Source organism: Mustela putorius, unplaced genomic scaffold (assembly GCF_011764305.1).
Source record: "Mustela putorius furo isolate JIRA1106 unplaced genomic scaffold, ASM1176430v1.1 tig00003834_pilon_pilon_pilon, whole genome shotgun sequence".
Lineage (NCBI taxonomy): Eukaryota > Metazoa > Chordata > Mammalia > Carnivora > Mustelidae > Mustela > Mustela putorius.
In genome coordinates this window covers 96,749,752-96,764,588 of record NW_025421987.1, presented here as the reverse complement: position 1 = coordinate 96,764,588, position 14,837 = coordinate 96,749,752, and the positions used below count along the sequence as shown (strand labels likewise).

The 14,837-nt window shown below is 35.6% G+C and overlaps 1 protein-coding gene across 1 annotated transcript in view; it reads right to left on the bottom strand.

Moving 5' to 3' along the window:
* Positions 1 to 14,837, bottom strand: part of FYTTD1 (forty-two-three domain containing 1) — a 32,494-nt gene that overhangs the window by 2,538 nt on the left and 15,119 nt on the right. Inside the window, exons 3-8 of the mRNA XM_004745373.3 lie at positions 13,377 to 13,525; positions 8,158 to 8,270; positions 6,513 to 6,609; positions 6,014 to 6,075; positions 4,305 to 4,379; positions 2,940 to 3,066 (exon numbers count right to left, since the gene is read on the bottom strand). Of these exons, the coding sequence (XP_004745430.1) occupies positions 2,940 to 3,066; positions 4,305 to 4,379; positions 6,014 to 6,075; positions 6,513 to 6,609; positions 8,158 to 8,270; positions 13,377 to 13,525 (623 nt within the window). The remainder of the gene's footprint in view (positions 1 to 2,939; positions 3,067 to 4,304; positions 4,380 to 6,013; positions 6,076 to 6,512; positions 6,610 to 8,157; positions 8,271 to 13,376; positions 13,526 to 14,837) is intronic.

Here is a 14,837-nt window from a genome sequence, read left to right as displayed (position 1 = left end):
TTATGCATACAAACTCATTTAACTCTAACAAAAATCACATATATGAAATAGGTGAATTTAGTGAGGTTCGGAGAAGTTAGTTAACTTGCCTACTTGCAGCTCCAGAATTTCAACCTAGTGATCTGACTCACAATCTCTACCTCCTAACCCCTATAAATGCCTACATTATACACTACATAAAACTCATTACCATAATGCCCAAAAGTCATAAATCCAAGAGTTTCTCTATATGAATTGTTTTTAGGCTCTACAAACATTGCCACAAATTCTAGTGATGTCTCTGATAAAAGACAAAATCTACTTGTGAATATTTGAAACCTATTTTTTTTTTAATTTTTTTGTTTGACAAAGAGAGAGAAAGACCACAAGTAGGCAGAGAGGCAGGCAGAGAGAGAGTGGGGGAAGCAGGCTCCCTGCCGAACATAGAGCCTGATGTAGGGCTCGATCCCAGGACCCTGAGATCATGACCCGAGCTGAAAGCAGAGGCTTAACCCACTTAGCCATCCAGGTGCCCTGAAACCTATTTTTTTTTAAAGATTTTGTCAGAGAAGAGAGAGGGAGAGAAAAAGTGCAAGTGTGCACACTAGCAGGGGGAGCAGCAGGAAGAGGGAGAAGCAGGCTCCCTGCTGAGCAAGGTGTGGGACTTGATCCAAGGACCCTGGGATCATGACCTTAACCAAAGGCAGAAGCTTAACTGACTGAGCCACCCAGGCATCCCTGAAACATACTTTCTTGAATTTCTATGAGTTTTTGAATTTCTGTGAGTTCCTCACAGAAATTCAAATCAACATCTGGTTTTTGATTAACAACCAAATTATATGTCACCGTTTCTTTTTTTAAAAATATGTATGTATATATACATATTTTTAAATTTTATTTATTTAAACGACAGAGAGAGAGTGCGCAAGCAGGCAGAGTAGCAGGCAGAGAGAGAGGGAGAAGTGGGCTCCCTGCTTAGCAGGGAGCCCAACACAGGGCTCAGTCCCAGGACCCTGGGATCATGACCCAAGCCGAAGGCAGTCACTTCACCAACTGAGCCACCCAGGCGCCCCTATGTCATCATGTAACCATGACAAAATAAAATAAAAAGTAAAACAAACTTGGTCAAACTTCTGTCCATACTCCCTATTTCAATTCCACACTCATCAATGGATACAAAAATAAAAAAAGCATTTGACAAAATCCAACATCCATTCATGATAAAAATTCTCAGTCAATTATGAATAAAGGGAACTCCCTCAACCTGATAAAGAGAATCTACTAAAAACCCACTGCTAACATCATACACAATGGTGAAATACTTCATGCTTTCTCCTCATGCCTGGGGACAAGGCAAGCATACCATGCTCTCACCACTTCTATTCGACACTGTACAGAAGGTTCTAGCCATCACAATAAAGAAGAAAAAGAAAAGGTTTAAAGATTGAGAAGGAATTTGAAGGATGACATGATTGTTTACAAAGAAAATCCTAAGGAATCCACAAAACTGCTGAAGTAGTTAAGTGAATTTTAGCAAGAATCACAAGACACAAAGTAGAATGTAATATAAAAACTGTCAAAACCACAGTGAGACACACCACCTACAAGCACTTGGAATAATCAAATGACAGGCAACAACAAGTGTAGATGAGGATGTGGAGAAATTTAGAACTCTCATACATGCTGGAAGGAATGTAAACAGTGCAGCCAAATTGGAAAACAAGTCTGGCAGTTCATAGATGATAGGATCTAGGAATTCTGCTGGTAGGTTTTTATCCAGGGGAAATGGAAACACCTACTCATACAAAAGACATGTACGGGGCACCTGGGTGGCTCAGTGGGTTAAAGCCTCTGCCTTCGGCTTGGGTCATGATCCCAAGGTCCTGGGATGGAGCCCCACACATTGGGCTCTCTGCTCAGCAGGGAGCCTGCTTCTCTCTCTCTCTGCCTGCCTCTCTGACTACTTGTGATCTCTGTCAAATAAAGAAATAAAATCTTAAAAAAAAAAAAAAGACATGTACATCAATGTGCAGATGACCATTATTCACAACAGCCACAGAATGGAAATAGCCCAAGTGTCTATCAACTGATGAATGAAAAATTAAATACAGTATATCCATATGATGGAACATTATTCAGTAATAAAAAGATCATACCCTATGGATGAAACATGAAAATACTATGCTAACTGGATGTGGTGCATAAACAATGAATGTTGCAACACTGAAAAAATTAAATTAAATTTAAAAAAAGAAAAGAAAAAAATACTATGCTAAGTAAAAGAAGTCAGTCACAAAAGACCACATATTTTATGATGCTATTCATATGAAATGTCTACAATAGGCTTATCTATGGAAACAAAAAGTAGGGATGCCTGGATGGCTCAGTTGGTTAAACGTCTGCCTTTGGCTCAGGTCATGATCCCATGGTTCCAGGATCGAATCCCACATTAGGCTCCTTGCTCAGCAGGGAACCTGCTTCTTCCTCTGCCTCTCACCGCTACTTGGCTCGCTCACTCTCTCTCACAAATAATTAAGAAATCAAAAATTTAAAAGTTAAATAAAATAATAATAAAAAAGAAAGTAGATCCATCAGTGGCTTCCCAGGGTTGAAGAGACTTAGGACACCCTATTTAATTCATTACACACTTTTTAAAATTAATTAAGATATTCTCAATCAGGGGCGCCTGGGTGGCTCAGTGGGTTAAGCCGCTGCCTTCGGCTCAGGTCATGATCTCAGGGTCCTGGGATCGAGTCCCACATCGGGCTCTCTGCTCGGCAGGGAGCCTGCTTCCCTCTCTCTCTCTCTCTCTGGCTGCCTCTCCGCCTACTTGTGATTTCTCTCTGTCAAATTAATAAATAAAATCTTAAAAAAAAAAAAAAAAAAAAACCTCTAAAAAAAAAAAAAAAGATATTCTCAATCAATGGCCCACAGAAATACAAACTAACAAAAAAATTTACCTGTTTTCCAACACTATTTATGTCAAATTGTAAGGGGACACCTTTAGGGACTTTCTTTACATCAGATTGTTCCCGTTTTGTCAAGAATGAGGGTACAGCAGCACGAGTTAACCGTGGTTTCTGAGTTCTGTTAGGAAAAAAGTTAGTATGAAATCAGATAAGCTTAATAATCAAAAACAGAAAAATAAATTATCTGGTACATAAGACATCTTGATTTGTACACATGTTCCAATGGATAGGGCTATTCTGTGTTCTCAAAAAAGTACACCAGTCCTCCCTTTTCCATAGGGTATACATTCCTGAACTGCCCCTCACCCCCACTGGCAGATACCTGAAACTGCAGATAGTACTGAACCCCTACACATACTGTATGTTTTTTCCTATACATACATACCTATGATAAAGCTTAATTTATAAATTAGGAATGGTGTGAGATTAACAATAACTAATAATAAAAAAGAACTGTAGCAATATACTGTAATAAAAGTTGTATGAAAATGGTCTCTCAAAATGTTCTCCTCATTCAAAATGTTATTGTACTCACCATGTGAGATGATAAAATGCCTAAATGATGAGATGAAGTGAGGTGATTAATGTAGGAATTGTGCTGTAGTTGTCAGGCTACTACTGACCTTCTGACAATACATCAAAAAGAGGACCATCTGTTTCCAGAGCATGGTTGACTGGGTAACTGAAACCATGAGAAGTGAAATCACAGACAAGGGGGTACTACTGTACCTGGTTCTTGACTAATCTAGAGACTAAAATTTATAATCACTCATAGAATACCTCTTTAAGTAGAATTATAAACTTTTCAACAATCTGGAATGATTGGGGACTCAACCTCTGTTTTCTTCATTTACTAAAATGGCTGAAGAGATGAAATTCAAAACAAACCTATAAAGTTTATAATGCAATAAACATAATGGAATGGTTAACTAAATTAAGGTCATCCAGATAAAAGAACACACGAGGAAGTCTTTAAAAAGAAGGCAGATCTGTAGGTACTGAAAAGTAAAGACACAGGAGAAAATAGCAAATACATATATAGCATTCCCTCATTTATCATTATACATAAAAAAGAAATGTATATACTACTTAGTATATATGCACCACCTTTTTTTTTTTTTTTAATAAAAACACGAAACTGTTAAAAGTGGCTACTTTGGGGCTACAGAACCAGGAATCAAGAAAATTTTAACTTTATAATATACTATTTCCACCCTGTACTACAAGTATTACTTTTATCTTTGCCGTAGTTTATCTTAACTTGGATATCATGAGAAGTCCAACACTTTTCTATTACCTACTGAATAGGTAACAACTGAGAGGTTATAATTTCTGCACAATAAAAGGAGGACTTACACTGGACACTGCACTGCTCCAGGATTATCAATAGAGACAGTCAAAATTCCTCCATTTGTGGTGGAAGTCCGCCATCTAGTTTCAAAAAACCAAAAACTTCATTGAAGTGCAAGTTTATAAAACCTGTAGTGTATTTCATATAAAAACATGCATTTTAAAGTAGATATCACTTTTTCTTAGCTTTTAAAAAATACTAAGCCCCACAATAATATAATTAATCAGCATCTTGGGTATAGGAACCAGACACTTAAATTTGTTAAGTATTTTTCAGTGTAATAAATATATGTACATTAAATTAAATACAGAAAAGATTCTAATGAAAAGTAACAGTTCCCAGTTTTCTCTCCCAACTTACTGCTCCCCAGAGGCATACCTTTCCTGATCTCCAATGGCAGCAATTTTCACCTTTCCTATTTTTACTGTTTGCTAGTTCCTCCAGTTCACTGTTCAAGATGAACATTTTGATATCTATATATCACTATTTTACCTCCATTATAACTTCATAAATACTTAAATCTCTCTCAGTTTCTTAAATCTCTTTCTTTTAATCTCTCTCAACACCATCCCCTCCCAACTTTGTATGAAAGAACAGTAGTACCTCTACTCCTTCCTTCTACCTCTTCTCCCACTTTGCACCTATTTTTTTTATCAGCTCTACTTTTATATTTATGTTACTCAAAATCAGACACTTTCACCATATTGTTAACCAAATAAAGTATTATGTGCTTTTTCCCCCTACAGGTTTATTCTCAAAAGTTCAAAACAGGGGTGCCTGGGTGGCTCAGTGGGTTAAGCCTCTGCCTTTGGGTCAGGTCATGATCCCTGGGTCCTGGGATCGAGCCCCATATTGGGCTGTCTACTCAGCAGGGAGCCTGCTTCCTCCTCTCTCTGCCTGCCTCTCTGCCTACTTGTGATCTCTCTCTCTCTGTCAAATAAATAAATAAAATCTTTAAAAAAAAATTCAAGACAAACAGCATTTATATTATTACAATTATATAGGCATTGTTCATTGCAGAAGCAAACAGCTTATTATTATTTCTTTCCTTATGGTTCCCAATGTCATGACTCCCATGCAAAAGAGTATTGTGAACACCAAGTTCAAACAGTTTCTTTTCTTACACTCTGCTCATTTATAGCTGGCATCACATCTGGACTAACACCATGTTTTATACATTTTGTTTTTCAAAAAGTAGCCATAGTTCCAAATAATTTAATCTCAAAACCTGATCTTATTGATGGAATTAGAGTATTACAACTCACACGTCAGAAGTGCAATTCTAACAGACAAAAAATGTATTTTTAAAAAATTTTTATGGGGTTGGGGATAAAAAAAGAATATGTGAGGAGGAAAAACATCCTATTATAAAATTAAAGGTTTACAAGTTTTCTAAAATCTCTATTGGGTTTTCTTATATTTATTCCCTGAATAGGTTCACTTATATAAAGGCAGTTACAGATAATAAAGATCTATTTCATTAAAATGGAATAGGTCATTTTTTTTTTTTAAATAGAGTGATGTATTTGTTGTTAAAACTCATAACATGGACATGTGAAAATATAAAAGGCTCTTAGGGGAAAAAAACAAAGAACAAAATGGATTCATCTATTTCAGGTCAAGGGTTAATACACTTTTGGTCTCATTTAATTTCTGGGTTGCTAGTATTCTGGGAATTTTGAAATGACATCTTGAAAAACAAATTGAAACTTACTGACGAGTTCTCTTTGCTACTACATCGTCTAGCAGTTGTTCTGTGTTCAACTGGGCCTGAACCTGAAGGGGAAAAAAAAAGCAGTAGATCCCATAGAAAGCAGAGGATTTGAATCCAAAAAGCAATCCTGCTCTGTAACTTTATAACCCAGTGTGGTGTGTGTATGAATGCAAGAGAGGCATGTGACTATTCTGGCAATACCTCTTTGTTGGGGTTCCTATATCAGAACAAGTGGTAAAACAAATTTATACCTAAGTAGCACCTTAAACTCCTAAGATGCTGCTACTGATGACAACAAGAGAGAGAAAAGAAAAAATAAACAACCAAAAGAACTAATCTAATGTCACAGTCTCCATATCCCAAACCCAACCCCTACACCTCAACCAGGGGCTATGATTGAGGATTATTCAATCCTATGATTGAGGATTATTACTAAAGGAAGATGTTCAAGATCCCTTGAGTAAAAAGAAAGCACCAGCAAGGGTTTTTTTTTAAATACCTTTAGGCCTCTTCTGAAAAGAAAAGTTGCCTGACGAGTATCTTTCTGATGACTTAATTTATTTCCACTCCTGGTAAAATTGGCTGGAATGTTATTTCTGCAACAAAAACACACACATAGTGAATAGTCTCAGTCATTTAATAACTCTCAAACATCCTGAGAAAAAATAAGCAAAAATAGTTAAATTCATAGGTTGGACATTTGAGGTATACTAAACATAAAGACTCTGAATTATTTTCTTATTTATATAAAGCTATTGAGATTCAATTTTTAAATATCTTTCTGTAGCATGCTACATAACAACCTAGTTAATTCTGAATATTCCAACATAGAATATCTCTTCTGAAGACATTAAAAATAACATTTTTAATGCTATTTCTTAAATTTGCTGAAAAACATATGTACAGATTTATTTACAGGATTAGTAAAAAGAAAATCACAGCTAGGTATATCATAGTCAACTGCTGAAACCCAAAAGTAAAGAGAAAATCTTGAAAAATAACAACTATAGTTTTCCATTCTCCCTCAGAAACCTTTATATATTAATATAAATCACACAGAAACTTAGTCTTCCACTGCTTGCTCTTTCACACAAGGCAATGTACTCTCAATTATGTTTGACTTGACTTTCACCAATTCCCTTCTAATCTCTATGTGAGGTCAGTAAAATATGAGAGAACAAATTTTTCGTATTTATCTAGTATGTATTTTTTATAAACACTTAACAGACTGCCTAGTCTTATCTCCAGTTTTAGAGAGACTCAAATTTTCCTAGCTAGCACAATTAACATGGGTCATTAATGCCTCATGTAACGGACAAGTTCTTATTTAAGAAGTTACCATTTTCCAAAAGCTACTACACCAAATGATTCTCAAAAGAAAAAGAGACGGTAGTTAAGTGAAACTGAAACTCCAGCCATTCCACTTTACTTAGTTTTTGTTTTTGAATTATCTTCCACAAGAGATGAATAAGTGGTATTTGAAACTAAAATAATATAGACACTTCAGTTTATCAACTTCCTTTCTGCCCATTTTATACTTACAGAAAACAGAATGTCATAACAATAGGTCACATTTTTAAGTTTCTGTTATGCTTTCCATTTAACATAATAATCTCAGCTATGGAGGGCCTGGTTGGCTCAATAGAGCATGTTAACTCTTTATCTTGCTTGGGTTGTGATTGAGAGCGCCACATTACACATCAAGATTACTTTTTTAAAAATTCAGCTTAAGAAGCATTCATGAAAAATTCTTTGTAGTTTGCTTTTTCAACAAGTACATTGTTCTCTTAAGAGTGCTTGAGACCAAACAGCAATTTTAACTTTTAGAATTCCCAATTTTGAATAATTCCTGCAGAGTTGTTTTTACCTAACAATCAATTTTATAATTTTATTCTATATGCAAACAGAGATATTAAAGCAGACAGATGCTTAAGTTTATAATTTGTTAAATTCATCAATAATAGTGGGTCTAAGAAATAAGAAAGCCATTACTGAATGCTTCCACGTTGGATGTTCAAAGAGACATCCCAAATATGTGTCTTGAAAATGACCACTACAAATATATTCATTTGATCATTTAGGTGCATAAAGTGTTATCTTTATTTATTCAGGATAGCACAGTATTACCATATTTGAGTACTTACTTTCTATTTAACTGGTTAGGTCTCTTGAGAACTGCAACTGCTTTTCTCTGTACTTCATTTTGTCTCAGAAGGCTGGCCTTCCTTTTTAATGCTGGAAAATATCGTTCTATATTCTTTCAGAAGGCAAAAAACTATGTTAAGAGATTGCTTTTTGCTATACACCCTACTACAATAAACATTTCTGAAGCAGAATAAACAGAGACTGCTGAGATGTGCACGTTATTAGAGAAGCTAAAATGACTTGAAAATCTCCAGTCTAAGGGACTAAAAAGATAGCAACCACATCCATACTTAAAATACTTTCAGCAAAAGAAGAATCCTTTTTTCTATTTTGGATATGTTCACTTAGGTATTCTGGGGGATGCACAGGGAAACATAGCCCTAGAGCTCAAGAGAAGAATCAGGAAGCCAGAAACATAAATTAAGGAATCACTTATATAAACATGATTTTTGATTACCAAGTGACGGATAAGAGGGCCAAGTTCCAAAACAAATGTGTGAAAAAAGGCGGTTATGACAGCAAAGAAGTCTGAGTAGAGAGTTACAAGGAAAAAAAGGAATCAAGAAAATAGGCACGTGAAATGTACACTTTTTCTCCCTTACCTATATAAATTCAATCCAGCATTAAAGCCTAATTCAGACTGTCATATTTTCCATGACTTTTCAAAAAGTTCTTGGCAATACAAACTGTTCTCTTTTTTTCCTAAAGATTTTATTTATTTATTTGACAGAGAAACACAGCCAGAGAGGAACACAAGCAGAGGGAGTGGGAGAAGCAGGCTTCCTGCCAAGCAGGGAGCCCAACGTGGGACTCGATCCCAGGACCTTGGAACCATAACCTGAGCTGAAGGCAGACGCAGGCAACCTATTAAACAGTATCTTAAACTTAATCTAGATTACTTTATTGTATTTCAAAAACATCAACTGACTAAAAAAACATAAAAATTGTAAGTCTTCATTTTCATGAACATTTGGAAAAGAAGTAAATGTAAAGTCAAGGATAAAGAATATCAAGAGTATAGAGGAAATGTTAGGAAATTAGACTAATAACCCATTTCAAACTTTGTATTCTGTCTTTAATAATAACACCAAGTATCATTTTATGGGTAAATGTAAGTTCCCTCTATGCTGCTGTCACATGTTTTCTTCCTTCAAAGTACCTCCCATATTAAACCAGTTATTTGTATGATAATTTATTTAATGTTTATCTCAGCTCTCCATGAGGGATTTTCTACTGAGCTACTGCAGAATTCCTTACATCTAGGACATAGTCAGTACCCAATCACATTAATTAAATGATAAAAACACAGACTAAGATAATAACAATCCATTAATACATGCCGAACATATTCCATGGATCTAACGTTTGTATATATGCATAAATGTGTTTTTTTAAAGTGTAAGGGGGGTGGCACCTAGGTGGCTCAGTCAGTTGAGCGTGTGCCTTCGGCTCAGATCATGATCCCCATGTCCCAGCTCAGTGGGGAGTCCACTTCTCTCTCTCTCTCCCTGCTTGTGCTCTCTTTCTCCCAAATGGATAAATATAAATACATAAATAAATAAATAAAAGTGAAAAGGTAAGTTTTTCTTTCACAATAATTTTGATATAAAAAATTATACCTTGAGTGGAAAAACTTTAAGGTATTTAAATTTTATGTCAATTTTACCAAGGCATTATTTAACATACAGTAAAATTTTAGGTGTACAATTTGATGAATTTGAGTTATTACATATAATCATGTAATGACATCAAAATCAAGATATAGAATACTGCACTCATCCTAAAACACTTCCTTGTGCCCCTCTGCAGTCAATTCCCTTCCATGACCTTACTCCCCACAAGGCAATGACTGATCTGTCACTACAGTTTAGCCTTTTCTACAATTTCAAATAAATGGAATCATACAGAACATAGTACTATGTTTTCCTTTTGCTTAGCATGATGTTTTGAGGTGTATCTGTGCTGTCATATACATTGATGTATTCCTTTTTTATTGCTAAATAGAATTCCATAGTATGGAGACATTTATTTTTACTATTAAAACCAGACAAGTGATTAAAACCACCCATTATGGGGTGCCTGGGTAGCTCAATGGGTTAAGCCACTGCCTTTGGCTCGGGTCAGGATCTCAGAGTCCTGGGATCAAGCCCCGCATCAGGCTCTCTGCTCAGCGGAGAACCTGCTTCCCCCTCTCTCTCTGCCTACTTGTGTACTTGTGATCTGTCAAATAAATATATAAAATCTTTAAAAAAAAAAAAATCCCATTAGTGGGAAATAGCTTCTATATATACACAACAGCAACACAACTTTTTTTTTTTAAGATTTTATGTATTTATTTGACATACACACACACACAGATCACAAGTAGGTAGAGAGGCAGGCAGAAAGAGAGGGGGGAAACAGGCTCCCTGCTGAGCAGAGAGCCTGACGCAGGACTCAATCCCAGGACCCTGAGATCATGACCCAAGCTGAAGGCAGCAGCTTAACCCAATGAGCCACCCAGGCACCCCAGCAACAAAACTTTTTAAGTTGACATTAGTACTAAATGGTTTACTATTACCAAAGTCAAGTTAAAAGTAATACAAAATACAACTGGGTTGCTCAGTTGGTTAAGTGTCTGCCTTCAGCTCAGGTCATGATCCCCAGGTCCTGGGATCAAGTCCCGCATCAGGCTCCTTGTTCAGTGGGGAGTCTGCTTCTCCCTCTCCCTCTCTCTCTGCCTCTCCCCCATGCTTACGTGTTTTCTCTCTCTCTCTCAAATAAATAAATAAAATATTTTTAAAATTAAAAAAATTTAAAAAACATTTTTTTAAAGTTCTATGGGGAAAATAAAGTTCTATGGAACATAACATACTCTTCAAGCTTTGGGAAATTCTGAATCAAACAGAAAAAAGTTATAGAATTGATACTGACGAAATTATATATATCACTGGAAAAACCTCTAAAGAACATAAACACAACTTTAACCTGATGGGTTATTTTTAATTGACTCTAAACAACAAAGAGAAAAAAAAATTCATTACTGGAGACAACCATTCCCCTGTTGGCACAGCTACTTGCTCTCAGTAAATACTAGTTACATAAATGGTAGGCTATCTTCCCAGTCATTCCCTTCACAGATAGAAAATGTATTTTTGGGGCACCTGGGTGGTTCAGTAGGTTAAAGCCTCTGCCTTCGGCTTGGGTCATGATCCCAGGGTCCTGGGATCGAGCCCCAATCGGGCTCTCTGCTCAGCGGGGAGCCTGCTTCCCCCTATCTCTCTGCCTCTCTCTCTGCCTACTTGTGATCTCTCTCTCTCTCTGTCAAATAAATAATCTTTTTAAAAATGTATTTTTATCAAAATAATATCTCGCTAATTCACATAAGCTATGGAAAATGAGAGATAAAGTAACAACATCTAATTATCGTCAGAACTTTTTTAAGGTGTAAAATTCCTAAGTACATATAACAATTCAAGGCCAATTAAGCTATTATGGTAACTTGTTTAAAGAATAGAAAAAGATACTAAGTTATTTATATGGAAAAAGGTTTCTAATTTGCTAGAAAATAATCTGCTTCACAAGTACTGTATTTTATCCTAATCAGACTATTAATCTTATTCAGGCTGAGGAAAGGGTTTTAAGAAACAGCACTTTTCAAACTTTACCTTTGCCAAAATCATTCAACTATGAATAAATAGATCTTACTATTCAGTACATTCTTACATTCTATAATTAACATTTTCAATTTTCACTATTTTCTAACAACTCAAAAGACCACATGTAGTAATTTAATATTTTTACTGGGTAAAAGTAATTAGATAGCAGTTAAACCCAACCTCCCTTCCAGTATCCATATCTCATTAACGTTTTCCTATTTTTAACAAATTAGTAAACTGTGTGATAAAAGTTTTAGAGGCAAAAACGATTGCTGGTGGTGGCAGAACTGAAAAGTTATGGAATCTAAGACAGTTGTGGTTCTTAACCAGAATATGCACATTAAAAATAATATAAAGAATGAGGTCCTGAATTTTTTTTACAAGTATGTATTACACCTGCATGATCAGAGAAACCAAAAAAATTAAAAAACAGAAGAGCAGAACATGGACATCCTTGGTGGCTTGGACTTACTAAACTTAAGAATTGAAGAAAAAATACTTGTGAAACTATCTGAAGGAATGCTTCAGCCAATTCAAAAATTACTCATTGAGAAGTAAATAAACCTTCACTTAAAATTTGAAAAGTAAGGGCACCTGGGTGACTCAGTGGGTTAAAGCCTCTGCCTTCAGTTCAGATCATGATCCCAGGGCCTGGGATCGAGCCCCGCATCGGGCTCTCTGCTCAGTGGGGAGCCTGCTCTTCTCTCTCTCTCTCTCTCTCTCTCTGCCTGCTTCTCTGCCTACTTGTGTTCTCTGTCAAATAAATAAATAAAATCTTAAAAAAAAAATTTGAAAATTAGTTAACTTACAATGGGTAAACCATTGGAATCTAATTAAAAATTGATATCTATCCCAAAGAAATAAAAACCTATGACCATACAGACTTACTTACATTCACAGCCACATTATTCACAATACCCCAAACTGGAAATAACCAAAATGTCCAGCAACTAGTGAATGAATAAACAAAATATGATATCCATAAAACAGAGTATTATACAGTAATACAAAAAGGAAAACATCATAACTAAATGCCAGATCACATATTGTCATATGATTCCCTTTATATGAAATGTGCAGAAAAGACAAATTTATAGAAAACCTACAGAACGTACATTAATGGTTGCCTGAGGCAAATGATGAGGTATGACTACAAATGGACATGAGATTTCTTTTTAGAGTGACAGAACTGTTGTAAGGTTAGATAGTTGTGATAATTGTAGAACTCTGTAAATTTTCTAAAATTCACCGAATTATACACTTAAAAAGATGCATTTTATAGTATAAAATTATACCTCAATAACCTGTTAAAAACTGTACATACACAAACACACACAGGCAAAGGAAATCAGAAACCTATAAAAAATTTCACATTGATTTTATGTAAGAACATGGAAATTTAGGTATTCTTCATGAATGATAATGATTTAATTTTTTACATAAGATCCAAAGCACTTCATTAAAAAAATCAAAATATTCAAATGAAATACTCTCTCAAGGAAACATTGTACTCATTCACAGAAATATTAATACAACTAAAGGGAAGGGGTACCTGATGCAGGATTAAGCCATCATCCTACCTTATCACTTAGAGGTGGTCGATTCATAGGACTAATTCCTTTTCGAATTCCAGTTGCTTTCCTAGCTGCAAGGCCAGTGATAACTCCATAAGGACGTCTCTTTCCAGGCATTACTCTTCCTCTACGGCTCAGACTATTCTTGCCAAAACCTGTAGGTTTGGAAAAAAAAAAAAATCAATCTAAGAATGCAATTGAAGGGCACACAGGTCATAGGGTATTCTATTTCTTAAGCAGAGTGGAGGTACGAGGGTTTTATTTTTCATTTATTATTTATATTTCTTATATCACTATTATATGATATTATTGCATTATTTACAAGTACTTCTTTTGAAATTACATATTTCATTTTTAAAGAGGTAATAAACTGCACCAGCAAGGGTTCTGTTGGTGTAATGGACGGCAAAGGACTATAAGATTCTCCTGTCTCCCTGGTAGCTACCCTCTCTCTTGCGTTATTTTCTCATTGAACAACTTTCCCTGTGCAATGTGGTGTCCACACTTACCAAATACTTGAAATATGACTAGTCTGAATTAAGATGTAATAAAAAGGTACAGTATTTCACTAATAACTTTGTATTTATTATATGCTACAAAGATATTTTGGATATACAGCATTAAATAAAATATATTATTCATATGTGGCTCACATTTTACTTCTATTGAAGGACACTGAACTTGAGTGGGTCACTATCTCATAACCCATTTACTATGTTGCAATCTGGCTTATTTTCATTTCTACTGTATTTAAACTACTTTTGCTAAAGACCCTATTGAGTTCCAATGAATATAACTTAATCTCTGTGCCACGCCACACAACTTGACTTTGTCTTTCCACTGTATATTTTATTTATTTTAATATATTATTTAAAGATTTTACTTATTTATTTGAGAGAGAGAGAGAGACAGCCAGAGAGAGAACAGGGGAGAGAGGGAGAAACAGACTCCCCACTGAGCAGGGAGCCTGAAGAGTGGTTCTATCCTAGGGTCCTGGAACATGACCTGAGCCAAAAAGGCAGCTGCTTAACTGAATGAGCCACCCAGGTGCCCCTAAGTATTTTCTAATTACGAAAAAACGAACATGTTCATTGCAGAAATCTTTTTTTTTTTTTAAAGATTTTATTTATTTTATTTGACAGACAGAGATCACAAGTAAGCAGAGAGGCAGGCAGAGAGAGAGAGAGAGAGAGAGGAGGAAGCAGGCTCCCCGCTGAGCAGAGAGCCCGATGCGGGACTCGATCCCAGGACCCTGAGATCATGACCTGAGCCGAAGGCAGTGGCTTTATCCACTGAGCCACCCAGGTGCCCCCATTGCAGAAATCTTAATATAAAGTACAAATGAAAATAAAAGTCACCCATTATCCCACCATCTTGGGACAACCACTAACATTCCAGCTCTTGCTAGTCTTTTCTTTTACTCCTACACATTTAAAAAATTAATGTTTTCAGTTTCAACTATTTTTT